Source organism: Lacerta agilis, chromosome 11, assembly GCF_009819535.1.
Source record: "Lacerta agilis isolate rLacAgi1 chromosome 11, rLacAgi1.pri, whole genome shotgun sequence".
NCBI classification, from domain to species: domain Eukaryota; kingdom Metazoa; phylum Chordata; class Lepidosauria; order Squamata; family Lacertidae; genus Lacerta; species Lacerta agilis.
In genome coordinates, this window is record NC_046322.1 from 59,922,260 (window position 1) to 59,948,450 (window position 26,191).

General features: G+C 46.9%; 1 protein-coding gene across 3 annotated transcripts in view; it reads left to right on the top strand.

Moving 5' to 3' along the window:
- Positions 1-26,191, top strand: part of CEMIP2 (cell migration inducing hyaluronidase 2) — a 64,630-nt gene that overhangs the window by 3,545 nt on the left and 34,894 nt on the right. Inside the window, exons 1-4 of one of the 3 annotated variants that reach the window (XM_033163613.1) lie at positions 7,924-8,073; positions 19,402-19,744; positions 22,472-22,612; positions 24,778-25,339. In XM_033163613.1, the coding sequence (XP_033019504.1) occupies positions 19,414-19,744; positions 22,472-22,612; positions 24,778-25,339 (1,034 nt within the window). In that variant the 5' untranslated portion in view covers positions 7,924-8,073; positions 19,402-19,413. Of the gene's footprint in view, positions 1-7,923; positions 8,074-19,401; positions 19,745-22,471; positions 22,613-24,777; positions 25,340-26,191 lie in introns of those variants that run through there. The other 2 variants (XM_033163610.1, XM_033163612.1) reach the window with 2 other exon arrangements.

Sequence of the window (26,191 nt, forward strand, 5' to 3'; positions counted from 1 at the left end):
TATGTGTGTGGTGTGTGAATAAGGTACTCCAGTGATTGTGTGTATGCATGAGAGGCCGGGGCGTTAGTGCCACTAGCCAAGCGACGTGTGGAGAAAGGTGTGTGATTGTACCTTGGTAGGAGCGGAGTACCTCAGCAGCCCAGGATGGGAGGAGGGTCCAGCAAAGGGACTCCCCTCCAGTGTTTTCTGGACCATTGGAAGGAAGCCACAGAGGGCGACGATTGGGGATTCCCGTTGAGGAAAGAACGCCTACGATCCCTGTGTGAAGTAGACTGGCCAACACAGGGTACAGGCTGGCCCTCCGAGGGAAGCTTTGATGAGAATCTCATTAATCCCTTATGGCGGACTATAATTGACAATCATCCAGACCAGATACCATATATCTCAACGTGGAAGGATGCTGTAGACCATAATCCCCCTTGCCTGCGAGGGTGCAGAAAATTGCCACCAAGGGCTAAGATCTGCAGTGTACAGAAGTTAGCAAAACACCCGCCAGTACTGGACAGTCAAGAAGAGGAGCTTATGGTTCCGCGGCCACCCCCTTATGCGCCCCTAGTACAACAGCCTCAGAACGCAGACCCACCGGCTGGGGCAGAAGGGGGACAGGGGAATAGGGTGAAGGTCCCTAACACCCAAACCCTGGAAGAAATATACCCAGACCTCAGAGAATTAAGGGAAAGGATAAGCCGGTACAGGTCCTCCAATCCTAAGCATAAAAGTGCAGCGGCAGCCTACAGCAGGGCCCGTAATCAGGCACTGAAAGACTATGCAAAAAGGTGCAAGGAAGCACCACCAGAAGACCTAATTGCCCCCCTTCGGGTGGTATGGGACAATCCACCCCCACCTGATGCACCTTTAGTCGATGGTGGACCCCCACCTCGGACGTACACCATGCAGTATGTTCCCTTTACCACCACAGATTTGATGAATTGGAAGGTACACACACCACCTTTTAGTGAAAAACCTAAAGCTATGGTGGATTTAATGGCATCTATCTTCGCTGCCCACGAACCAACCTGGCCAGATTGCCAGCAGTTGCTGAATACCCTTTTTACCACAGAGGAAAGAAGGAGGATAGATCAACAAGCATTAGAACACTTGAAGGAACAGAGAGTGTTAGAAACAGATTGGCCCACTCGATATCCATCGTCTGATCCCAAATGGAACGCAAACAATGATGGAGACCGAAACGCCCTGAAAGCATATAGGGAAACTCTCCTACAAGGTATTCGAAGGGCAGCTAGGAAGCCAACAGACCTGTCCAAGGTCTCGGCTGTGACCCAGAAGGCAGATGAGAGCCCTGGAGATTTTCTGGAACGGTTAATGGAAGCCTATAGAATCTGGACTCCATTTGACCCCGACCTCCCCGAGTATGCGGCGATGGTCAATAGCTCATTTATCGCACAATCCACTAAAGATATAAGGACAAAGATACAAAAGCAGGATGGGTTTCAAGGAAAGTCCCGGAGTGAATTGATGGCAATTGCCCAGCGAGTGTATGACTATAGAGGGGAGGAGGAGAAGAAGGAAAAGAGGAAGTGGATGAAGGAGAAGGCGGCAGTTATGGCGGCAGCTTTGGCCTAAGGGGAACCGGCGACTCGGGAGGGCCAGAGGGGCCCAGAGGCCCGGGATAGAGGCCGGTGAAGAGGTCAGCCGCTTGGAAGAAAGCAGTAGAAGAGGCATTGAAGGAGTATGTAAGGATGAAAGGCCAAGCAACAAGCGTCCTAGGACTGGTGACCCGGGTGAGGCCAGAGGGGTCTGACCCGAGGAAGAGGCCGGTGAAAAGGTCAGTTGCTAGGAAGGAAGCAGTGTGTCATATGTAGAAAAGGGAGACACACTGGAAGTGAGAATGGTCCCAGAATAGAGGAGAAGGAAGAGGAAGAGGACAAAGAGGAAGAGGGCTTGGAGGAAGATACCCCAGAGGGACCAACCAGAGATATTTCGCTGGGAGCCCAGTATTCTGTTATAACCACGCCTGTACAATCCAAAAGCCTAGAATCAGTGAACATTGTGGGAGCCACAAGTGATTTGTTCAGGGAGGCATTTGGAATGTCAAATTGAAGGATGCCACCTCACCCATCAGTTCCTGTATATGCCCAAATACCCAGTGCCCTCACTGGAAAGAGACGTCCCCTCAAGGTACAGGCACAAATTATTTTGTCCCCAAAGGACCAGAAATGCAGCTATTTCCACGAGTGACCAGCATATTGTCACTAATGGCGCCTAGAGAATACTCTTAGGAACTTTTGGCAGCCTTGATCACAAAATCCCATCCATTTACTTTTGGGAAAAGTGACAGAATAAATACCTGAAACTCTCCAAGCTCCACCAGGGGTGTGGGCTGAAGATAATCCCCAGAGTTGGCCAAAAATATCCTGCATATAATTCTTAATGTAAGGTCCTAGGCTATGCCAGTCTCAGTAAAACACTACTCTCACTTTCCTGCCACGATGGGCGGCAGAAGGAGCCCAGAAACACTTGAACTGATTATTGAATCTTGGCTTACTCAAACCCCTTTGATTCTGGCCACAAGGATTTTAAAAATTTTTTGGTAAAGATGGCCAAAACTTGGAAGAAAAGGAAAAGAAGTTACAGAAGAACTGTTATACTTGTTATGGGAGACAGGATACAAAGCCTCTCAGAGAAAGGCATAAATTGTATCTGAAGGAAATCAAGTATTTAGGCTTCAATATATCACATCACAGAGGAAAGAAGCCATATGTCTCATAAGAGAGCCCACCACTAGGAAGCAGTTGTGGGACTTCCTAGGGAAATGCAGGGTGGTGCTAAATACCTGGCTTCAGTGTTTTACCAGAATCCCTGAATGATAGTACAGGAGGAGTGAAGGAAGACCCTTTGTGTGGGGACCAGAGCAGCAAGAGGCTTTTGAGACTATTAAGAAATGCCTAATGGAGGCTCCGGCCTTGAGGCTGCCAAACCCAGAGAAGCCCTTCCAACTGTATGTGCATGAGCAGAATGGCGTGGCAGCTGGAGTTTTGACTCAGAAGCTAAGAAGCTGGAATCGGCTTGTAGCTTATCTTTCAAAGCAACTGGACCCAACGGCTAAAGGATGGCCACCCTGTCTGAGATCAGTGGCAGCCACTGCAGTCTTGGTGACAGAAGCAGATAAATTCACCTTTGGCCAAGAAATGAATGTAAATGTACCCTATGCCGTTCTCACCCTCATGGAGTACAAAGGGAGCTACTGGCTGACAAACCCCCGAATGGCCCAATACCAGGGCCTGCTGTGTGAAAACCCAAGAGTGCACCTAAGAGTGGTGAATACCCTTAACCCCGCCACCCTGATGCCCCTACCAGACGACGAGGAAATAGAACACCATGATTGTCTCCAGGTGATGGACGAAGTCTATTCTAGCAGACCAGACTTGAAAGATGAACCCCTGAAAGAGCCTGATGTTGTATATTACACAGATGGGAGCAGCTTTGTATCCAATGGCGTTAGGAGGGCTGGGTATGCTGTGGTGACCAACGATGAGATTGTAGAGGCAGAAGCTCTGCAACCGGGAACCTCTGCCCAGAAGGCCGAAATAATTGCACTCACTAGAGCCCTGCAATTGGCAGCTGGATGTAAGGCGAATGTATATATACAGATTCAAAGTATGCCTTCTTAACCCTGCATGCGCATGGAGCTCTATGGAAGGAAAGAGGTCTGATAGGAGCCCATGGAAAAGCCTTGAAGTATGGACAAGAAGTGGAAAGTCTATTAGAGGCGGTGTGGGCCCCTGAGAGGATTGCTGTAATGCATTGCAAAGGACATGGGCGAGGCAAGGATTTGGTCACCAGAGGCAACCATAAGGCAGACAAGGCTGCCCGAGAAGCAGCTATGCAATCACCACCTTCAACCGTGGCTGCACTCATCCCAGAAATATCCACTGAAGACTTGGAACCTCACTATTCTCCTGAAGAGCAAGAATGGGCACAACAGGAGGGAGCCCGACTGCAAGATGGATGGCTACTCCTCCCAGACAACCGAGTGTTCGTGCCCCAACACTTGGCCAGCAAAATTGTGAGAAACTATCATGAGTCCACACACTTGGGTGGCACTGCTGCTAGGGAACATCTCGGGAGAAAATTGTATGTGCCTAACCTCTCACAATTAACTGCTGCTATCTCCCAGAGGTGTATCCTTTGTGCCAAAAACAACCCCAAGCAAGGAATGCAACCCCCACCGGGTGTACAACATGTGGGATACAGCCCTATGGAGAATCTGATTGTGGATTTTACTGAGTTGCCACCTGCAAGGACTTGCAAATATCTGCTAGTGTTTGTTTGTACGCTGACCGGATGGGTAGAGGCGTTCCCAACACGGACTGAAAAAGCCAGGGAAGTAACTAAGAAACTTCTAACCGAACTAAAACCCAGGTTCGGACTGCCCAGGAGTATAGGGAGTGATAATGGACCAGCCTTTATCGATCAGGTAGTGCAGGAAGTGTGCAAGAAACTTCAGATAAAGTGGAGACTGCACTCTGCCTATAGGCCACAGAGTTCGGGAAAAAACTGAAAGGATGAACCGGACTTTGAAAATCCAATTGGCCAAATTAACCCAAGAGACCGGACTGAAGTGGACAGATGTCCTCCCTATAGCTCTGTTCCGAATTCGAAGCGCCCCCACCAAGAGACTTAAACTGTCACCATTCGAGCTCCTGTATGGGAGGCCACCTCCATTTGTTCGTGAAAAACCAGCTGGACTGGACAGGTGGAAGAGCATATCACCTTCCACAAACAAATAATCTCTCTATCTGTCTGTCTGTCTCTCTGTGTCTGTGAGTTGTCGTTCCCTCAGCAGGTGGGCCCTCGAGCAAACACCGTGCAGCTTTGCTGAGCCAGTCCATCAGTTCCAGCCTGGCTATAGCTTGTGGGTAAAGGAGTGGAAGCGCAACCTTCTTACACGGTCCATACACGGTTCTCCTATCCACCCCAACGGCGGTGAAAGGCCGAGGTGACCCCCTGGAGTCGACACCCTGCTGTGCCTAGCCAGGAGTAGGTACTCAACGCACGGTGCACCAGTCTCCCCTGCTGCGTCTGACCGGCAAGGACGCCCAGCGCACGGGAGACCGAATTGAAGTAGCCCCTGCTGTGACACACTGGACGCTGTCACTCGACGCACGGGCCACCGGAAACCTCCAGTTTATGCAACGGAGACCATCTCCAGCAGAACCACATCAGAAAAATTGGTCGGAAGGACATTGTTATTAGTGGTTTGTCGACCAGTTGTTAGACAGGGCATAACTCTATAGATTGGGAATGTTAGAGGTGTGAACAATGTTGGTCTAGGCTGTTGGGATTGGACGGGAAATTGGAAGGGAAAATCCTGTTGACCCCTTGAAATTGACTTTGTCAAAGTAACAATATCCCTTTTTATTCCCTTGCGTGTATATAGTTGGGAACCAGAGGGGGAGGGCCTAGTCTTTTATACCTATGGGTGTATTTTCACTGGAAAAGAGAATAGGGAGTCCATTCTACAGCCAAACAGTTCTTACTGTTAGAAAGTTATTCCTGACTATTTGCTACATTGCAACTGCTCTCAAGAAGTCAGAATAGGTAAAATATTCACTGATCCTATTCTTCTCACACTAATTTCATTAGTCCCTTCCAGTCCTCCAGTAAATGTCATCACCCTCCATAAGAAATATGGGCCATATTCAGCTGTAACAGTAAACCAGAATTTAGTCCTCGAGGAATGAACTTGGGGTGAGGCACTGGCTCTTATTCGACTTTCTCCAGTGTAGTCACAAGGAGATTTGAAGCTTTCACACCAGGGGACACGCCACCCAGAGTCACCAAAGGGGGGTGGGAAGTCCTTTTATGTACAGGAACCGCAGGCTTACCAAATATACCTGTGGTTGCCACGCAACTGCTTACAGTCCAAGGGACTGACTGGAGAAGGACACCATTACAACGTTCGCCTCATACATGGCAGCTGTTGTGAGTGGGGCTGAGGAGAAGGTGGCTGCAGGAGGAGAAGGGATGGTGGAAAGCGGCAGAGGTATCAACGAATATGATACGGATGTCTTTGAAGTGGAGAAGATCCTGGACATGAAAACCACAGATAGTAAAATACTATACAAAGTACGATGGAAAGGTTATTCACCAGATGATGATACATGGGAACCTGATGAACATTTTAAAGACCCTATAGGGGTGTTTGAACACTGGATGAATCAAGTTATAGAGGAAATCTCAGTAGGTCAATCTGAAGAGGAAGCAGAACAAGCTGCTCCTCTCGATTGAAAGGGGGGAAATGAGGCACCAAGATACGAGCCCCTGAACCCCATTTCGGAGATGCCCCCACTCCATTTTAGAGATTCAACTTTGCTTGAACTTTGCTTCAACTTTGCCAGCTAAAATCCTTACATTGCAGCTTCTTAGATAAACTTAGACATATCAGCAGTTTCAGCAGTTCAGCAGTTCAGCAGAATGCCAGTAAACGGCCGACCACAGACTTCCTCTTTTTCCACACTCTGTCTGGGTAGCTAACCACAACTCAACCCCATGACCGAGCCATTTCCTGTGAACATCAGCAGAAGCCAAAATAAGGTCCCAGGTGCAGTTGGGGGTCAACGGCTAGGCATTTAGGCACTGTAATAATAGCATATAGCACCTCCTGGCGGCTAAAGCAGCTTGAAACAGACAAAGGCAGCCGGACAAAGGAAATGTTCTGATTTGCTAACGCAGTATTATAATATTAGTTCTGATAGGCCAGGAGGAGGGATTTAGGAGGAGCTTTACTATGTCATAGAGAGTACTTAAGCTTGCCCCACAGGAGGTGGGGTGTGCATTTGCCTTTTGCTTACTGAATGCACCTTATTGCAATAAAGAGACTTTTTTTCTGAAAACTTTGCTGCCTGAAATATTTTCGTCTGGTCTTATTGGGTCAAGGCATACAGGCGTAACATTTCAAGGCAAAATCCCAAGGGAAGTCCTGCATGGCACGCACTACAGCAATCCAGGCAGCCAACACATGAAACACAGACTCGTCTGGAGGCGGCTTTTCTCTCTGGCCGCGGGCGGGCAGCCAGGATGCGGGAGCGCCAACCCCTCCGGGCGCGTCTCTCCCGCTTAGAGGCCGAAGAAGAAGCGAAGCTTCAGGCCCAGCCGAGCCCGTCCGCCGCGCAGCAGAAAGAGCCGCGCGCTCTGTCCTTTCCCGCGCAGGTCGAGCTCAGAAAAGGGGCCGCTGGGCTGTGGCGACGCGGAAGCAAGCCAAGCGGCAGCGCGGCCTCGATCCGCTCGTTCCTTCTCGTTTCGCGCAGCCCCCCCCCCCCGTGCAGCTGCGGCGCCCGAACAGGAGCGGCTTCAAGTCTAACTTGCGCTCTTCCCCCTTCTGGATCAACACCCCCGGCTCGTCGTGCTGCGTCTTTTATATTTTAGCACGGGATTCTCGAAGGCAGCGGCAACCCGTTGCAGAAAGGCGAAGTGTTGTCTTTGCGGGAAACGGGGCGGGGGGTTGACACGGAGACAAACGCGCAAAGTGCGCCGGACTTGCATGTGCAAAAGGGAGCGAAATCGGCTGGTTTCCGTTTTAGGCGCAGTTCGAGGAGACGCCCTCCCCGCCTCGGAGAACGGCAAAGTTTTGCTGCTTTCCGCGGAAGCAGCTCTTTGCTAGGGCGACTTTTTCCTTCTGGAATTGCTGGCCCCAAGGTGCGGGGGTGGGGGGGGGGGTGGGCAGCTGCGCGTCTCTCCCCCGCACCAGTCCAGGGGGCGCCCAGGGATGGCAGCAAGAGCCGCGCATCTCGGGGCGCCGCTTCGCCTCTGCGCCTCGCCCAATGGGCGCTCGGGCGGCGCGGCGAGGAGGCTCCTCCCCTCGAGGGAGGGTTGCGGGGAGGAGGCGCTTGCAGCGCGACGGGGCGGTGCCGCGCAGGCAGCGTCGGGCTTCTGGGCGCCCCCCAGCGAGACGGGGGGAGGAGCGGTGGTTGGTGCCCGTTGTGCCGAGGCAGCGGCCGGGGGAGCCGGCGGCGTCGCTGCGTGAGGAGGGGAGCCCGCCATGCCTCAGCCCCCGCCGCCCTGAGCGCGCCTCCTTCGCCTCCTCTTCCCCAGCCTGCGCTCGAGGCCACGGTGAGTGCCGCCGCCCTGCTCCTCCGGCTCCTCCGTGGGCTCGGGCGCGGAGTCTCCCCCGCCGCCGCCGCCGCCGCGCCTCCTCCTCCTCCGCCGCCGCCGCGCCTCGCGCTCTTCCCCTGCCGGGCTCGAGGCTGCCTCTCTGGCCGCGGCGGACGCCCACCTCCTGCCTCAGCTGCCCGGCCTTTTTGTTCTCCGCCCCTCCGTCTCGCCCACCTCGAGCCTCACATTGTTCGTGTCTTCTCCCGCAACTCCCTCCCGAGACGCGGAAAGCTGCCGAAAAGCGGCGCGACTCTTGCGCCCCCGTCGCCCGCCTTGCCCCCGCTCGGGATTCGGGCACTGGGCGCTGCCTGCGGGGCCCCGGAGGATCCGCGCGCGCCCTTGCCCTCCCCTCGCCGGCCCTGCTCGGCGGCAGCCCACAGGGCCGTCTTAAGCCTATCTGGCGCCGTGGTGCAGGGATCTCTCCGGCGCCCCCACGCCCCCCATCCTTTGGCAAACAGTGCCCGCTCAGGACCCCTCGTGTTCCTTCCCCCGCCCCGCGCCCTACTCCAGTCCTGCGCAGCGGCAGGCTGGAGAAGCGTTCAGAGGAGTGGCGGCCGCCAGGGATCGTGCCCTGCTCGGGACCCCTTGGGTTCCTTCCCCGCTCGGGACCCCTTGGGTTCCTTCCCGCGCCCTACTCCAGTCCTGCGCAGCGGCAGGCTGGAGAAGCGCTCAAAGGAGCGGCGGCTGCTGGGGATCGTCGTGCCTAGCCCGGAACCCCTCAGGCTCCTTCCTGGCTGCCCCACACCCTACTCCAGTCCTGCGCAGCGGCAGGGTGGAGAAGCGCCCCGACGACCAATTGCGGCGCTGAGAGGAGGGGCGGCCGCCGGGGATCAGGCCCGCCTCCCAGCATAGCTGTCAAGTTTCGGATTTGAAAATAAGGGATCAGCACCCTCACCTGTCCTGGGGACAGTCTACGGTTCTCAGGGAAAGTCCACGCCACGGTAACCCCCCCCCCCAGGCTACAAATTAATTTACGCCAGGAAAGAGCTCTCAGGAAAGAGAAATCAGGGCAGAGAAAAGAAAGCACTTATTCACGCAGCACACGGTTATCCTCTGGAACTCCCTGCCACAGGGAGCAGCGATGGCCACGAACTTGGATGGCTTTAGAAAAGGATTGGGCAAATTCATGCAGGAGGAGAGGACACTGCAACCAGGTCCCATTTGTAAAAGAATAAAAACAAAACGATAATAACCTCAATGAACAATTGTGTGCCATCCCAAAGCTTGCCTCCTGCATTTACCAAAATAAGTTTAATTTCCTCCCCAATCCGTTTTAGAAATTAAGAAAAGTTAAGAGAGCAGCATCTCTTAGAGGTGACATAGGTGTTCCAGAGAGGAATTCAATTGCCCACTCAGCCACGAAAATCCCCAGAAGGCTGTTGTCGAGTCACTATCTCTCAGCCTACCGTACCTCAAAATAGTGTTGTATGGATAAAAGGGGGCGCATGAGAACCATGCTTTTGAACTCCTGAACAACAACAAAATATGGCTCTGAGGTTTGAAAAGCAACTTAAAAAACCCAAACCAGAAGCTTGTTTGTTACAACAAATGAGGAGGAGCAAGAGTAAGACTGGGCAGGGAGGAAAGGCAGAGAGAGTATGAAAAGTTTTGAGAGAGCAGAGCGAGAGAGAGAGAGAGATCGATGGTGGGGGAGATGTTTAAGAGAGGAGAGACGAAAAAAGAAACTTTTTTAAAAAATCGGCACTGATCGAGGGAGGACCTCCAGGGTCTTTCCAGCGGTTCTTCCCCCCCCCCACCCTCGCTTTTCTTTTGAAAGGCTTGAAAGGCGTTCCAAATGATTGGAAAGTAATCACTGTGTCAGTTTCACCTTTTCTCATGCAAAGTGAGTGTCGCAGGGAGGGCTCCTGGGGGAAGGAGGGAGGGGGAACGAGCGAGCGAGCAAAAAGTGTGGAGAGGTAGGATCGTTCGAGGCACAAATCGGGGAGAGAGGGAGATGAGCTTAAAATCCCTTAAAATTGGGAATTTTAAGGGATTTCAGCAAACCTGGAGAGCAGCGTTTCCCGCGAAAAACGGGAGACTTGACAGCTCAGCCTCCCAGGCGCACACCAGCTGAAGAGGGGTGAACAGAGGGAGGGAGGGCTGATCACTGCGCGCCCGGCTCGCTGCCACCGAACGCCTCCTCCTGCCTTCAGCCTTCTCCCTGGTGGCGGGCGAGCGGGGGATAAGGGGCGTGGTGCTGGAGCGGCGCGGGGCTCTGCGCCCTTCCAGTGCTCCCAGGACGGGAGGCGAGGGCGGCCAGCTCGCAGCCCGCCCGGGAGTGGCATGGGTGGCAGAGGCCTGTGGGGGCGGGGGCGGGTTGGGGAGGGGGGCGCCCGGTATGCCGGCGGGCTCGCGGGGCGCCCCTGGGGGGCCCAGCGCCCTGGCGCACCGCGCCACTAGCCCCTATGGGTGAGACGGCTCTGGCAGCCCACGCCGCTTGCCGGACGTCCCTCTTCGCTGTGACTTTCCCCTCTGCTTTGCTTCTTATTTCTGTATTTTCTCTTCGCCGTTGCCTGCCTGCCTGCCCGCCCGCCCTAAGATCTCACAACTACTTCAGATCAGTTTGGCAAAACCGGGGTATTAATTTTCTAGTAATCCATATGGAAAGGAGGAGGGAAGGTAAAGGGGAAAAATCAGAGCGGCCTTGATCTGTAACCCCCGTGTCTTTGGGCACTTCCAGAGGACCTGCTTAAGGAGCATATTCTTCTGGAGGTTGGAGGGTGTCAGCTATTCGATTAGCATTTGATTCCCTTTAGATGACACTGCATCCCACACTTTCCTGTCATCTTCCTCATCACTTTCCTTATTGCAGACAAAAAGAGTGGAATTGGATTATTGAGCAATGCCTCCCAATCAACTATAATGGCACAGCATGAATTTTAATGAGGTTGAATCCCACCTGAAAATTTTCATTTTCTGTGTGTTTAAAGCACTTGTGACCATACACATGTGCATCACCACAAACCCAGAAGTGGCAGGAAAAGGGGCCAAGGCACGCTTATATGCATTTATACGCACTCTGCCTTCATGCACAATGACCCAGAATGCAACGCCCCCCCTGCAAATTCCCTGTACCAACAGTTCCCACATTCCTCAGCAGTTTCTCATCTCAAGCAGCAGTGACACCCCCCCCCCAAAAAAATCTTCCGCACTTTACACCGAATCTGATTTAATCTGCTCTCTTGGGGGAGGGGCTGTAGAAGTTGGGTAGTAGAGCATATGTGTTGTATGTAAAAGATCCAAGGTTTAATGCCTGTATGAAACACTGGTCTAAAATCTGCTGACAGTTAGTGTAGACAATATTGGGCCAGTTAGACTTTCTGTCCATCTCTGTATAAAATGGGTTCCTAGGTTCCTAACCTTTCCCAGCCCTCTTGGCATTCATTGCAAGAAGGAAGCAACTTACAAGTTACCTTGTTAAACTGAGAGGGAAGGAACCTGACATCCTATACTATGTTGCTGTTAAGCCCATCAGAAGTTGACTTGCACTGAGTTGGAAGGGACCCCAAGGGTCAGCTAGTCCAGCTTCCTACAGTGCAGGAATCACAGCTGAATTGATCAGTCTAGTTCAGTATTGTCTTCTCTGACTATCCGTGGTTTCCCAGCCTTTACCCAGAGATGCTGGAGTTTGAACCTTGGATCTGCTGCTGCTCAGCTACAGTTCTTCCTTTGTTGGAAGTGGTGATGCAGAAACAAAAACCAGTAACTACACTAAGGAAGAGACTTCTCCCATCTCTCTGGTTATCCTACATATGCACACTCCTACATTTGCTTGAGACTTGGCAGTCACACTGAAAACTCCCTCCAAAGGTGAGAGCTGGGTGGAATAAGCCAGCAATCACTTATACTTGAACGCAAGTGTGCAAGGATTCTTGGCTTCTCATACATATAAGAAAAGTATTGCATGTTTGGCAATGTCCCCATTTATGGCCATTGCTTGCAGCTCATTTCATGAATTGTCCGAGATGCTGCCTGAGGTACAGATTTTATTGCTGGAGCCCATTTTTTGCACACAGAGGCCCCACGTTCTCTGGTACCACCAGATAAAAGCAACTTGCTTGGACTTAATCTGCATTCCCTTCGTCAGATGTAAGTTACTAGCTTTCATCTTGTTTTGATCATACTGTTTGATCAAGTATAAAGAATTGCATTGTCAGCAAGTATGTTGATGATGTCCTCTTCTGCTAACAGTACAGAATAAAACTTATTTGGTGTTGCATGGCTCACGTTGCTTGAGCCATCTCACATGCATTTAAACTTTCATGAAGCCATATGAAAGCATGCAAAAGGCATTTCCTATCATCTTGTAGACAACCTTTATGGTGTGTGCCAGTTGGGGCAGCGGATATCTCTGATATCTAAACGTGGTGCTTTTTCTCAGGAAAAAGTAAAAGATGAATGCCAGGTAACCTATGCAACCACTTATAGGCAAAGTATGTGCAGGTGCACATAAAGGTTTGGCTAGTTTGGTTAACAGTCGCAGACCACATGAAATTTAATATTTTGATGAAGTTTAGCATGCTCATGCTATACAGCAGTTGCTGATGTAGTAGAACAGGGGTCAGCAGACTTTTTCAGCAGGGAGCCGGTCCACTGTCCCTCAGACCTTGTGGGGGGCTGGACCATAATTTTTTTTGGGGGGGGATGAACAAATTCCTATGTTGTACAAATAACCCAGAGATGCATTTTAAATAAAAGCACACATTCTACTCATGTAAAAACACCAGGCAGGCCCCACAAATAACCCAGAGATGCATTTTAAATAAAAGGACACATTCTACTCATGTAAAAACACGTTGATTCCCGGAACATCCATGGGCCAGTTTTAGAAGGCGATTGGGCCAGATCTAGCCCCTGGGCCTTAGTTTGCCTACCCATGTAGTAGAACCTCACGCTGAAACTACACTGTAAGCATGATAAAACTACTTCTTTACAGTGCCATTTGTTCTGGTGTAGTTGTGACCAGAGTTGTGTACATGCTAGTAAAGCTAGAAAGTGCAACTTGGCATCTAACAGACCTCATATGAATTGGTTTGGATGCTTGTTAAATTTATTGGTCTCCATTAGCTATCAATGTGAATAATCGTGGCAGGGCTACCCTGAGGCTGAAATAGATTGTTGTGTCTAGGGATGGATGGACCACAGCAAGCATTCCTCCTGTATAGCTTTTTCAAGACAACAGAGAAGAGCTACAACTTGGCCTCATTCACAACCATGGCTAAGTTGAATGAATGAGTGTGCTGGTGCACAGTTAGAAAATCTTGGCCACTTCCCTCCTCCCCTGCTCCCAGTAGTGCAGCTTACTCGCAGGTAAATGTAGGATTGCAGCCAAGTAGTCTGTTCCTGAGCCCTGTTTTAAAACATGGCACTTTATTTATCTACAGTGATACAAATGTCACATACTGCATTTAAGAAGTGCAGGTGTCTGGACTTTGCTTCCCCTCGGGGAGTGGGCAACTTAAAGGCCGGTATAAAGCCAACAAAGGAGCTTGGCAGAAAAAGTCTGTAGCAATGGCCTTTAATTTCTTTCCGACTGAGGGCCTTCATTTCATGCTGACCTGCACCAGGGGACCACTTAAAACAACAACACAGAGCAAATCTATGCATGACCCCAGAAGGTGGTAGACTCTCCTTCATTGGAGAGCAAAGGTTGGATGGCCATCTTTCAGGGATGCGCTATTTGTGATTCCTGCAATACAGAGGCTTGGACTAGATGACCCCTTAGATCAGGCATAGGCAAACTCGGCCCTCCAGATGTTTTGGGACTACAGCTCCCATCATCCCTGACCACTGGTCCTGTTAGCTAGGGATGATGGGTGTTGTAGTCCCAAAACATCTGGAGGGCCGAGTTTGCTAATGCCTGCCTTAGATCCTTTCCAGCTGCTATTGAATACACCCACAGTACATAACATACATGTGAACTTTGTGGTATGACATTCCTACAAACTACTAGGCAATTCTTCCAAACAAGTAATCCCAGGTCCTTTCTAACTAGAGAGATGTTGACCTTCCTGGGGCACAAGCCTCGGCAGTGTACAGTCATACCTCATGTTGCATTAGGTTCATGTTGCATCTTTCCGGCTTGCGAATGCAGCAAACCTGGAAGTGTATACTTCCGGGTTTTGTCGCATGCGCAGAAGCTTTCTGCGTGCTTCACGCATGCACAGAAGTGCCAGCAGTGGTGTAGTGGTTAAGAGCGGTAGACTCGTAATCTGGTGAACCGGGTTCGCGTCTCCACTCCTCCATGTGCAGCTGCTGGGTGACCTTGGGCTAGTCGCACTTCTTTGAAGTCTCTCAGCCCCACTCCCCTCACAGAGTGTTTGTTGTGGGGGAGGAAGGGAAAGGAGAATGTGAGCCGCTTTGAGACTCCTTCGGGTAGTGATAAAGCGGGATATCAAATCCAAACTCTTCTTCTTCTTCTATCACACTCCGTGCTTGCGCAGAAGCGCTGCTCTGGTTGCAGACTTTTCGGAGTGTGAACGGCACCCCGGAACGGATCGTGTCCGCAACTAGAGGTACCACTGTATCCGGAGGTCATGGGCTGCTTGGATGACAAAACTCCCTTCTTGGACTCACTGATGTGGTCCAAAGGAAAGCAGAGCAAGACGTTTGGCACCAGCTGGGCTGCAGGAGTTGCCGGAAGGAGGCGTACAAGGCTCCATCTGACCCTCTTAAGGACTCCACTCCTGAGTTGTGCAGGGTTTACTCCTTAGTCTTTCCTTAGTCTTAGTCTGGCCCTCCCTTTTCTCTACGGCACGTGCACAAACTCTTATTGACTGTTAAACCCGCTGTTGGGCTATTCTGCTCAATCTGCTGGAGTCTGTTTTTGCATGCATGGGAAGTCTCTAACTCACCAAGGGTATGAGACCCATTGGCTACCCTCACCTGGTTTCGCTGGGATGTGGCTACTGTCTCATGCTGACAGCTTCTAGGAGCCACAGGCCTGGGTGGGGGGGGGGAAAGGATTTATTTATTTATTTATTTGCAGGGGACAATGACCGGAAACAATCTCCACCCCCCCAAAAAAAAGATTAAAAGGAGAAACATATTTCTCTGAATTTTTCTGGCTTTTTTCTGGGCCTTCCTATCTGTTTCTAATAGGTCATTGCCTTCCTTCCTCAAGTCACCTTTCTCTTGCCAAATCAAACTTGATCCTGTAATAGGATCTGAAAAACCTGATAAATTCATTCATTGAAAAGGCACATTCTCTCAGTGGATTTGGAGACAAAGATAATCTCTAAGGCAAAAATCAAGCAGATAATATGGTCCCTCAGCCTTTGGACATAATGTCAGAGCTTTCAATGAATTTTAGTGGCTGAGTTATTTTAGACTTCAGCCCATAGATGTTTGGCCTGATTCTGCAGTTATCTGGAAAAACAGCAAAAAGTTGAAGCTTCAGAGCTTTGGCAGGGATCCTATTGTTATGTTATACTGTCATTTACTTACTATGGCGTACATTTGTCATCTTGTTTGTTTTAGTCAAACTATCATTTTTGTAACTGCTGCTCATTTGCTCTGCACAAGTTATTAAGAGGCATTAATGTATTCAGGCGTCATCAAAGTTTTGAAAGCAATGGAGTCCTGCAGATATTTTAATCTCCTGTTCAGTGTTCACCTCCTCTACAGTTTTATAAATGTTTCTGATTCTGTATTCATTTGAAAGAGGAAGGAAATACTGAATACTTTATATTCTGAAGTTTCAAAATTAGAATAGTTGAAGGAAGAGAAGAATACGTACTCTACAAAGAAGTAATCTGGCTACAAAAATTCTTTTGTTGCTGCTTCAAATTAGAGGGTATGGGTGGGGATTTGGCTGAAATCTGTACTGTTTTTTGTCGGGCTCCAGAACAGCACCAACACTTGTGCTGGAAGAGGACTCTCAGAAAATTGCCCCAGGACATAATTTCTGTTATAGGTTCTTACTGTTTCCGCACTTGGAAATGTGCATGCTGAGGCCTGGAGCCTGGTCTGTTCAGAGAATTTACTTGACTGTCTTGTGATTTGTGTCAGCTTTGTTTCCTGTTTAGAACAAAGGAAACGGGTTAAACACACCATGTCCAACTCCTTGGTTTTTATACTGGGCTGCCCATTTTGACTGAAGCCTTGGTGACACAGGGAACAGGTGCAAGAAACATGAAGGACTTGTGTACCCTGCACTCCTTTTAATGTTCTGGTCCTTTCTGACAGGGCATTGGCTCCTCTGAAAGTGTTGGGCACAATGATCTTATCGCAGTGATGAATTGGACTCTGCAGCTTTTGACATTAAAAACAAAGAGTTCTTGCTATGTTTCTGCATAAGATTTGAGATTAGCTGCTATATTTTCTTTGTTTTTATTGTAGGCCCATTTCAGTCCTTCTGAACATTCTGTGCACACCAGGCTTCAGTTGGCGTACTCTACACTTTCTTCTTTCACAGGAATTAGAGCTTCATAGAAAGGTATCTGGGTTTAGGGTTAATCTTGCTTATTCAAGTTAAAGGCATCAAGATTCCATCCAAGGAAATGAGAGACCCACAGTGATTATCCACAGTTACAGGGAATATTTAAAACTTGCTAATACTTAGGAGGGTGGTTTACCCCTGGTTGGAGGGAGCAGGAAACAAGGCCATGTTCCCTTATTTGCAAGCTTCCAGGGGCCACATGCCCATAGTTGAGTGGGGCGGGGCAGATGCTGGTTTCATCTGGGACAGGAGATGCTGCACTAGGTGGACTTTGGATCTGATCCAGCAGGGCTCTCCACATTCTTATATGGACCATATCCTGGTAATAGAGGAAATAAATCATCACATTAGCCTGCGTGTACAATTGGGAAACAGATCGGCAAATGGAACTGAAAGTGGAAGACTGGCATAACATTGGAGAGAGCTGTTCATCTTTTATTGTGTGCCAGTTTTAAATAGCTGTCTTACAAAATCCAGATGGTAGGTGGCACATGATATCTCTCTCTAGCTCATTTTTAAACCACTGTTGGGGCAGGTCAGTTCTTGGGAGGAAGTATTTCAAACAGCAGATTTTCAACATATGGTGGTGTGGGATAAACAGGTAAGAAAACCTTAGCAGAAATGACCTTGCCTTGCTGTAACTGCTTGCATGGCAAAGAAAGAGGAAACTTGTGATAAAACGTTAAGAAATCACTGAGAGTAGCCAAAAGATAATGCCTTATAAGGTATTAGGATGGCTTGTGGGTGATTCAAAACCACAAGCGAAAATGGAGGAGAACAGTTAGAAAGCTCTTGCACTTGCTTAAAAGGGCTATGAATATTAGTCAGACTGCCCCTGGTGGAGCTAAAGCTAGCTAATCAGCATGAACAAGGGGTGTATGTAACGGTGGGGGGTACATATCAAGGGGAAAACATGAAATAGGTGGGCCAGGAAGTCTGTAAACTGCAATTTCCTAACCAATAGGAGATTGTAGGAGGGAAATTTGGATGGGCTATAGCGTATAAAGTACCCTTGATGTGAACAGGACGGGGCCCTCCCTCTCTGCAGCATGAGCTGGGGAGTTGCCCGTGCAGCGCTGTCTCAGGAATAAGCAACCTTCGGTTTTGCCTGATCTCAGTGTCCGACTCCTCCTTCTCACAGAGCAATTGACTCCCTCTAGGGAAGATTCCTGGGGCAAATATGTCCAACAGGTGGGGATCTGAAATTTGTATAGAACTTTTGGTTTGAACAGCGGCCAATTTCTCTGCTACCCATCACTTGTCTTTTTCTTTTAACCATCTAGCCTGCTGAAGAGTTCTGGGGATCTTGAAAGCTTGCACACTATTTTCTGGCATCTTGCTTAGCCTAATAAAGATGTTTTCTTAGTATATATTGGACTTGATTGGTACATCAGAAGCTCCATCTTGCTGTATTTTAATGCCCTGAGGATGATACCATCACCAGTCCACCAATTGTTTCTTATTTAATGCTGGCAGCTCAGCCAGAGTTAGCTTAAAGTGGAATTCTTCAAAGCTAAAGTGTAGAATTTCTTCACTGCTGAGATGTTATGGACAGTGTGTTTACTTTCCTTGAATCTATTCATTGAGTATTCGAGAGATCCTTGTTGGAACAACAGCAAGCAAGGAGGTCAGCTGCTAAAACTAACTCAGTTTTATTATCCTAACAGTTTACTTGTGATTGCGGTTTATGATAGTCCTGTTAGTGTGGCATGAAATGGAGTAATGGTTTTTAACAGTGCTATGGATTTTGAAGCAAATTTCTTCAAAGGTTATTCTAATGGATATAAAGACAGATCTTTTGTGTGTGATCTTGTGGAAATGTGGCAGAACTTGGATGAAAATTGACATATGCTTTTGAGCTCTATTTCACCCCCCCCAAAAAAAATTCCTTTAAATATTTGGGACTGGCCGGATGCTGACAAGCGTGCACTGGGTGAAGGGGGGCTGCAGTCTGACTGGGGGCGGGGCGGGCAGTGGTCTGTAGGGACCTGTAGCAGCCAAGAGGCAAGAGTCAGAATCAGAGGAAGCTTCAGAGCTGGAGGAAGAGGCAGGCCAGGCCAGTGAAAGAGAGGGTGCCTCTCCCCATTCCCCTGCACCACTGTCTCCAAGAACCAGGAGAGAGCAGACATAGCTTCTGTGCAGGCAGAGTGAGCGCAGCCCGTCAGGGGAAGGTGCATCGCCTGGTGGAAGGGGGCTGGTCCCCAGTTGCTGCAACTGCTCCATAGAGTGCAGACCTAGGAATAGCTGCCTAGCCAATAGATTGATGCATGTAGGTCTCCAGAGCTGTTATCTTGGATAATAAAAAGTTAACTTTCTGCTGCTAGGAAGCACCATTGGCACTGTATTAGCTTTGAATCATCCTGGTGGAATACATAAAAAGGTAAAGGTAAAGGACCCCTGACAATTAAGTCCAGTCGCAGGTGACTCTGGGGTTGTGGCGCTTATCTCACTTTACAGGCTGAAGGAGCTGCCGTTTGTCCGCAGTTTTTCCGTGTCATGTGGCCAGCATTCTGGTGCAATGGAACACCGAAATCAGAGTAGCGCATGGAAACACTGTTTACCTTCCCGCCAGAATGGTACCTATTAATCTACTGGGGCTTTGGGGCATGCTTTCAAACTGCTAGGTTGGCAGGAGCTGGGACCGAGCAACAGGAGCTCACCCTGTCGCAGGGATTCAAACCGCTAACCTTCTGATCGGCAAGCCCAAGAGGTTCAGTGGTTTAGACCACAGCTTCCTGGTGGAATACATACTACCACATAAATAATTCCAGGGCATAACTAAAATGACTCCTCTCACAACTCACACTTCAACATTAATCTCTTTTTTCCTTTTGTTTTTAATCTAGTGATTGCATAACATGCAAGCCGCTGATCCCAGAGGGAGGACTCCTGCCTTCCTGCAGCCTCAGAATGGAAGCAGCCATAAATCCTCTGGCTATTTCCCAGGGAGAATTGTCCCATTTCGTCCTCCTCCTCCTCCAAAGAACCAAGCTTCAGCCAAATTTACCTCTGGAAGACAGGAAGCTCGTGCAACAGTAGCCTCCTCAGCAGATGGGCAGCGCAGTCAAGCGGAAGCAAGCAGAAAGAAAAGACACAAAAACACACTCATCTGCTTTGCCATGTCTAGCTTTTCATTTTTTATTGCACTTGGCATTATTTTGGGGATAGCATCAAAATATGCTCCTGATGGTGAGTTTCCATTTCCACTACTTAGTACCACTACTAAGTGCCAGTAGAAAAATGCAAATATTTGTACTGCTGTTCTAGAAGAAGATTGATAGTTTTTAAAACTAGTTTTTGTATACTATATTTGATTTAAAATACATATAAAAAGCAAGAGAAAGGGACCTTTCTCTGTTGTTGTGACTAGTGACTGTGATAAAGGTCCATTGGCTTCATTTGTTCTTACGTTCTGTGCTTACACAGCAGAGTCACATAACATATAGAACAGCAGTAGAGAACTGTTTGTCAGCATCCATATAATCCTGCTCAGGGTGGCATTTTCCAGAAAAGTGTGTAAATGTCTTTCCCAGTCTCCTTACATGAACAGTGTTTTCTGAACAAAATACAGGACTGCATTGTGCACACTGCAGTAGCAGCATGTCTGTCAAGAACACTGACAGGATCGGCAGAGAACCAGAGCAGAGCTTCTCCAGTGTCATCACAGCTGATGCTCCTTCACACCACGTGGCCAACGGCTAGATGTCATCATGCATTTAGGGTTGGGTTCCCATAATGAGCCCCTTCAGCGGAAGCCCTGCACAAGGACTTTTGCTTGCACAGCGAGACTTCCTGCCCCACCTCTTCCCCCACACTTCCTGAGGTTGGGGGGGGGGAATCATTCCATCTGAACATAAAATTCCTCACGTAAACCAATTATTTATGTATTTATTACATTTGTAGCCCAGCCTCCCAGGAGCCAAAAGTGGTGTACATAGTTCTGTTGCCCATTTTATCCTCACAACAACCCTGTGAGGTAGTTAGGCTGAGAGTGAGTGACCGGCCAAAGTCATGCAGTGAATTTCATGGCTGAGTGGGAATTTGAACCCAGGTCCTGCTCCTACACTCTAACCATGCTTCTTATTTGACTAACCATGCAGTTCTTGCTTGGTGGTAATTAAAGTAACTCCTTATTAGTTCTGATATTCACTCCTAGAATGTAAATAAATTACAATGAAGGGAGAAAGCGCTTCTAACCCATTTGAATCCCATGTTTATTTCTACATAGTTACTGGGCTGTTAAAATAACTTTTAGTGATAGACTGGATTAGAATTCTTTTAAAAAATGCATCTCCCCTCCTCTTTAAATACATCCAGTTATTTCTTCTTCTTTTAGCCATCCCTTGGTCAATTAATGATCCCACAGTGGGTTACAATGTATAAATAAAACAGATCCAATCAGAGATCCCAACCACATAAAAAAGCAAATGATAACAGTATTGCTTGCAAACCTGCACTCAGTAGGGGCCATATGAAATCAAACTCCTGCAAAAAACCCCGAGCAAAGAGATGGATTTTAGACAGTGCATTTAAAACTAAGCCTCTAATAAAAAAAACACTACAGTGTCAAATAACATTTATCAAGTGTTTCTGATAACTGAAATAGTCAACTAGAATTGTCTTAATTACTAAAATTCAGTAATATAGTTTTAACCATTATTAGCATTTGCATTGATTATTGGCACAGATGGTTTGAAGAAGTGTGCTTAAGGTGAGAAATTCCTAATCTCAGATAACTGGGAAAGGGCAAAAGGGGAGGGATCACAAATGCAAGATCACATTGCAGTATTGCTGAGAACCAGTATTGATCGATGGTCTTTGACTGGCGGGTCATGGTCCAATCAGAGGTTAGGCGTAACAGAATATGACCGCCATGCAAGTATAGGGTTCCCAAAGCATGTTTGGTTAAAGTGGGTCCTTTTTCTGAAAAGGTTGCAGACCAGAGGAATGAAAAAAAAGACGGTTCTCCCAGAATTGGACCAAGCGTCCACCTAATACTGTATTCTGTTTACAGCAATTGGTTTGTCACAAATGTGACTCATCCTCATGTCTAAAATTGTGTGGCTGTTTTGTTAAAATATTTATTTTGCAATTTAAGCTGCTCCTGGGAATCTATGGTGAAAAGTGGGGTGTTGCATATTTTAAATAAAAAGCACAGTCATTTTATTTCATTTCAGACTGCATTCAGAAGGGTTTGTTGTTGTTTTTTGGCAGGGGGGGGGACTCCACGTGGACATGCAAGTGAGCATAACATGGCCAAAGTAACAAGAAGCTAAAGAATAATAAGAAATCTATTGTAATTAAGGGGGAAAGAGCTAAGCAAGAGAGGGAATCCAAAGTAATTATGTTTTATCAGCATGAGCCCAAAAAATTTAATAGCAGGAAGCAACTCCTAATAGTCAAGTGAAACTTACTGTAAAGCTTTCTCCAAAAGGAAACAGGAGCAACATGGGTGTAGTTTTCACAATTTTATTGCATCCAAGTAAAGTATTGTATCAGGAAATGCTGAATCACTGGAAGGAGAAACAGAGAGAACGGAAATGAGTAGTTTAGCTGAATGAGTCATTAACTTGCTGATAATGTACATGACTCATGAAAAAAATGGCAATTGGATGAAGATGCTCTGTAAACACTGGGACACAAATAAAAAAGGTCTTGATGTGGACCAAAACACAGAAGCTGAAGAGCAATGGTATTTCCTAATGTGAAATGTGTACCCAAATAAATTACCGGTATGTGAACAGCTGAACAGAGAGAAAAGCTGAACAAAACCCTCAGAGGATTTTTCTTATTCTCATGGGTATAATGGGGAGCTTTTTACTGTGTCTTTATTCAAACCTGATACCAACAGAGTTGGATAAAAATGCTTGAAGCATTTGATACTTCAGTTATAAGTGTTTCTTGTTTCTGTTGCAGAAAATTGTCCAGATCAGAATCCTCGCCTTAAGAACTGGAATCCTGGACATGATCGAGAAAATAAAGTTGTAATCAAACAGGGAGATTTGTTTCGCCTCAGTGTGGATGCTACAGTGCACTCTGTAGTGATACAGGATGGAGGTATGTAAAGTGACATCCCAGCTTCAACATAGCTTAGGGCCAAACTGACAAGATGAAGTAGCTGTGTTTACTTACCGGTATTCCTATGTTTTTTCCATTCACGAGGAAAAAGGAGTGTTTATGTATAGTCTAAATTTTAGAATGGTATAATAATATAAGTCTAGAATACATAATTATAATAAAATACTTTTGATGGCTTTATAATTATAATGTTTTATATTTTATTTATTATAAAGTTAAGACTACATACACACAGTTTTGCGTGTGAATATAAAAAGGTGTAAAGTGTTAGACTAGGACCTGGGGGACTCTGGGATGAAGCTCACTGGGTGACCTTGGGTGCTAGTCACTGCCTCTTGGCCTAACCTACCTCACAGGGTGGCTGTGGGAGTTCAGTAAAGGAGAGAGACCCATATACATAACACTGAGCTCCTTTGGGGGAAAGGTGGGATCTGGATGTCGTCGTCATCATGTGGCTGAAGGGAGCTGCACACTCCTCACTCTTCTTTGTTGTGCTTGGTCACCAAGACATTTTTCTCCTCAGCCCAGTTCTCTTCTGGTATCAGATCTGGGCCTTCAGGAGGAGATGGACAGGATTCTGTTCCCCTCATACGCATAAACTTCCTGTTGTAAAGAAACATCTCCATCCCTACTTCCCTCACCTTTTGTTCTGATAGTTTTGGGGAGGTGTACTAACACTAATTGAAAGGATATCCTGGGTAAACAATGTTAGGAAAAGCTAACAAGTTATTTTTCTCAATATTTCTTCCTATCTAAGGCAATTTCTATCGCAGCACTATATATAATAATGTTGCACGTAATTGGTCCATTTTTGAAATTGTTTTTTAGAATATAGCATTTGAAAAGATAGGGAACAATTAACATTGGAATCATGCAGTACCGGCATTTCCAAATCTTGCAAGAAGGGCGGGGGCAAAGCTCATAAATTGGTGTCTTGAGTTATAGCTCATTGCTAAGGTTTTACTCTATAATTGTTTCAGTCATTTCTTTTGCTGAAAATGCTATTTGGCATAAGGGAAAAAACCTCCGTAAAACGTAAGTTGTATTGTTATATTTGTGGATATTAACAGATCTCCAAGAAATGACTATCATCCTGCAAATGACATAAATTTAAACTGTTTACATTCAGTATAAGTTATATTGGAACAGGGAGCAGGCAGAGCTGAATAACAGAGCAGCTTCAGATCAGGCATTTGAACCCAATCCACCCAAAAGGAAGTTTCCTCCCAGTTTACTTCCTGTGCAGTGGGGAAAGAAACATTGTCTTCATAGCAGTTAACTTAGAGCAGTTGTAGGAAAAAGCAACAGGAGATGTTTACATTGAGCTGCGCCGCTCTGCCACCTCACCCTCCCTTACCTGGGTTGCTTCTGTGGCGGCAGTGGGGCAGGTGGGGTGCTCATTGGGGCCTCTTCGGTTTCCGCTGCCTCACTCCATGTCATGGGTGGACTACCTCTGACTTCAGATGTTTTGGACTACAACTCCCATCATCCTCATGCTGTAGTCCAAAATATCTGGACACCTGGTTGGTGATTTCTGTTCTATCCATCCTTATACTGCTAAATCCTCAGAGGAGTAAACATGGCCATGTGACTTTTACAAGAGTTTTCACTAAATTCGTTTCTTCCTTTTAATATCCTTTCCAGGTTTATACATTTGCATATCTTCCCCATCTAGCCGCTTCTTGGTTATTATGTTGTCGTTCTGGCCTGTTTTCAACATTTATTACTCCTGACTTCCTTCGGTACATTTTTTGCAGCTGTGCCAAGCATATCAAATACCCTCAGATTAAAAATACTGCTTGGTCATCGGTGTTTAAGAGCCTTACACAGCAAGATTTGGTTGGTAACTTTGCAAGGGCAAGATCCGGCTCGTAGGATGCAGTGCAGAATGTTTTGTTCAGCTGCTCTTGGTTCTTTGTACTTCTCCTTCCTCTGATAACTCCTTGACAAACTGAGTGATGCAGTTTTCCATTTGAAAACTGCTTTGTGTATTGAAATATAATGCCCACTAATATTTTTAAAGCTTTGTTATTAATGCAGTGATTAGTGTCTTTTTCTATACCACAGCAAATTTTTATTCCTCAAAAAATGGTTGGTTAATACTTACTTTATCGGTTGCTTACCAAAAACATTGTTCCCTATAGGATTGCTTGTCTTTGGTGATGATGAAAAAGGATCCAGAAATATTACACTACGAACACGGTTTATCCTGATAAAGGATGGTGGAGCGCTTCATATTGGAGCAGAGAAATGTCGTTATAAATCCAAAGCAACTATCACCTTGTATGGCAAAATGGATGAAGGTGATTATGTGCCAACATTTGGCAAAAAGTTTGTGGGTGTCGGTCCTGGTGGAACACTGGAATTGCATGGAATTCAGAAGTTATCATGGACTTCTCTCTCAAAGACTCTGCATTCTTCAGGATTGGCCTCTGGCTCATATGCTTTTGAAAAGGATTTTTCCCGAGGCCTCAATGTGAGAGTTATTGATCAAGACACTGCACAAGTTTTGGCAATGGACAGATTTGATACTTATGAATCTCAGAATGATAGCAGGAGACTTCAGGATTTTCTAAAAGGCCAAGATTTTGGTCGCATTGTTGCTATTGCTGTGGGAGATTCAGCTGCTAAAAACCTATTAGATGAAACCAGAACAACCATACAGAATCTTCTGGGAAGTAAGCTTGTCAAAGGATTGAGTTACAGGTAAAAAAGAAAGAAAAAGTATTCTGTGCTCTTGTGGGGAAAAAGAAACTAATTTAAATTGCCTACAGAGTTCAACCTGTATGCTCTAGCTCATGTTTTGACTTACCCTAATGTATGAATATGATGGGTTGTGCTTAAGAATATATCTTTGGAGGTAGCAGAAGGAAGATGGTTAGTTTAATATTTTAAAGTTATAAACCCTTGTGAATTATAACAACTCAGCTTGGAGTTGTAACTTCCTCCCTCGAATTAGGGTATTGCAGTAATATGGCCCTGCAGCACTCCAAAATTTCATGCATATATTTTCCTTTGGGTATTCATCATGCTGCACCCCTATATTCAAATTTACAAACTTCTTGCATCAAAGTCTTCCCACTCTGTTATTTTGTTTTTCATTGCAAGAATTAATACTAGCTATACAGACAAGTACCACATCACAGCTTCTCTTCATTGTTTTTGAATGTCTGTGTGTCAGTATTTGAAACTGTAAACTTGGTACACATTTTTTTTTTTACAAATTTTGATTTTAAAATTGACCTTAACTATTTATTTTCTTAAATTTCTTCTATCATGGACACAAAGCCATGTACACACGGTCCCTGGGTGGTCACCCATCCAGACATTGACCAAACCTACTTAGCCTTCAGGCCATGTTCTGGGAATATTGGAGGTTTGGAGCTGGAGGAGGAGCCAGAAGTTGCTAGTTGAAACCATATACACGTTTACTGTTGATCGTTTGGTATAATAAAAGTAAATTCTTTTACGACTTCAGTTCTTTGATTTGTATATTTAACAACTGATGGTATAAAAGCAAAGTTTTTCCTTTGCACATGAGTCAACTAGTTGTGTTGT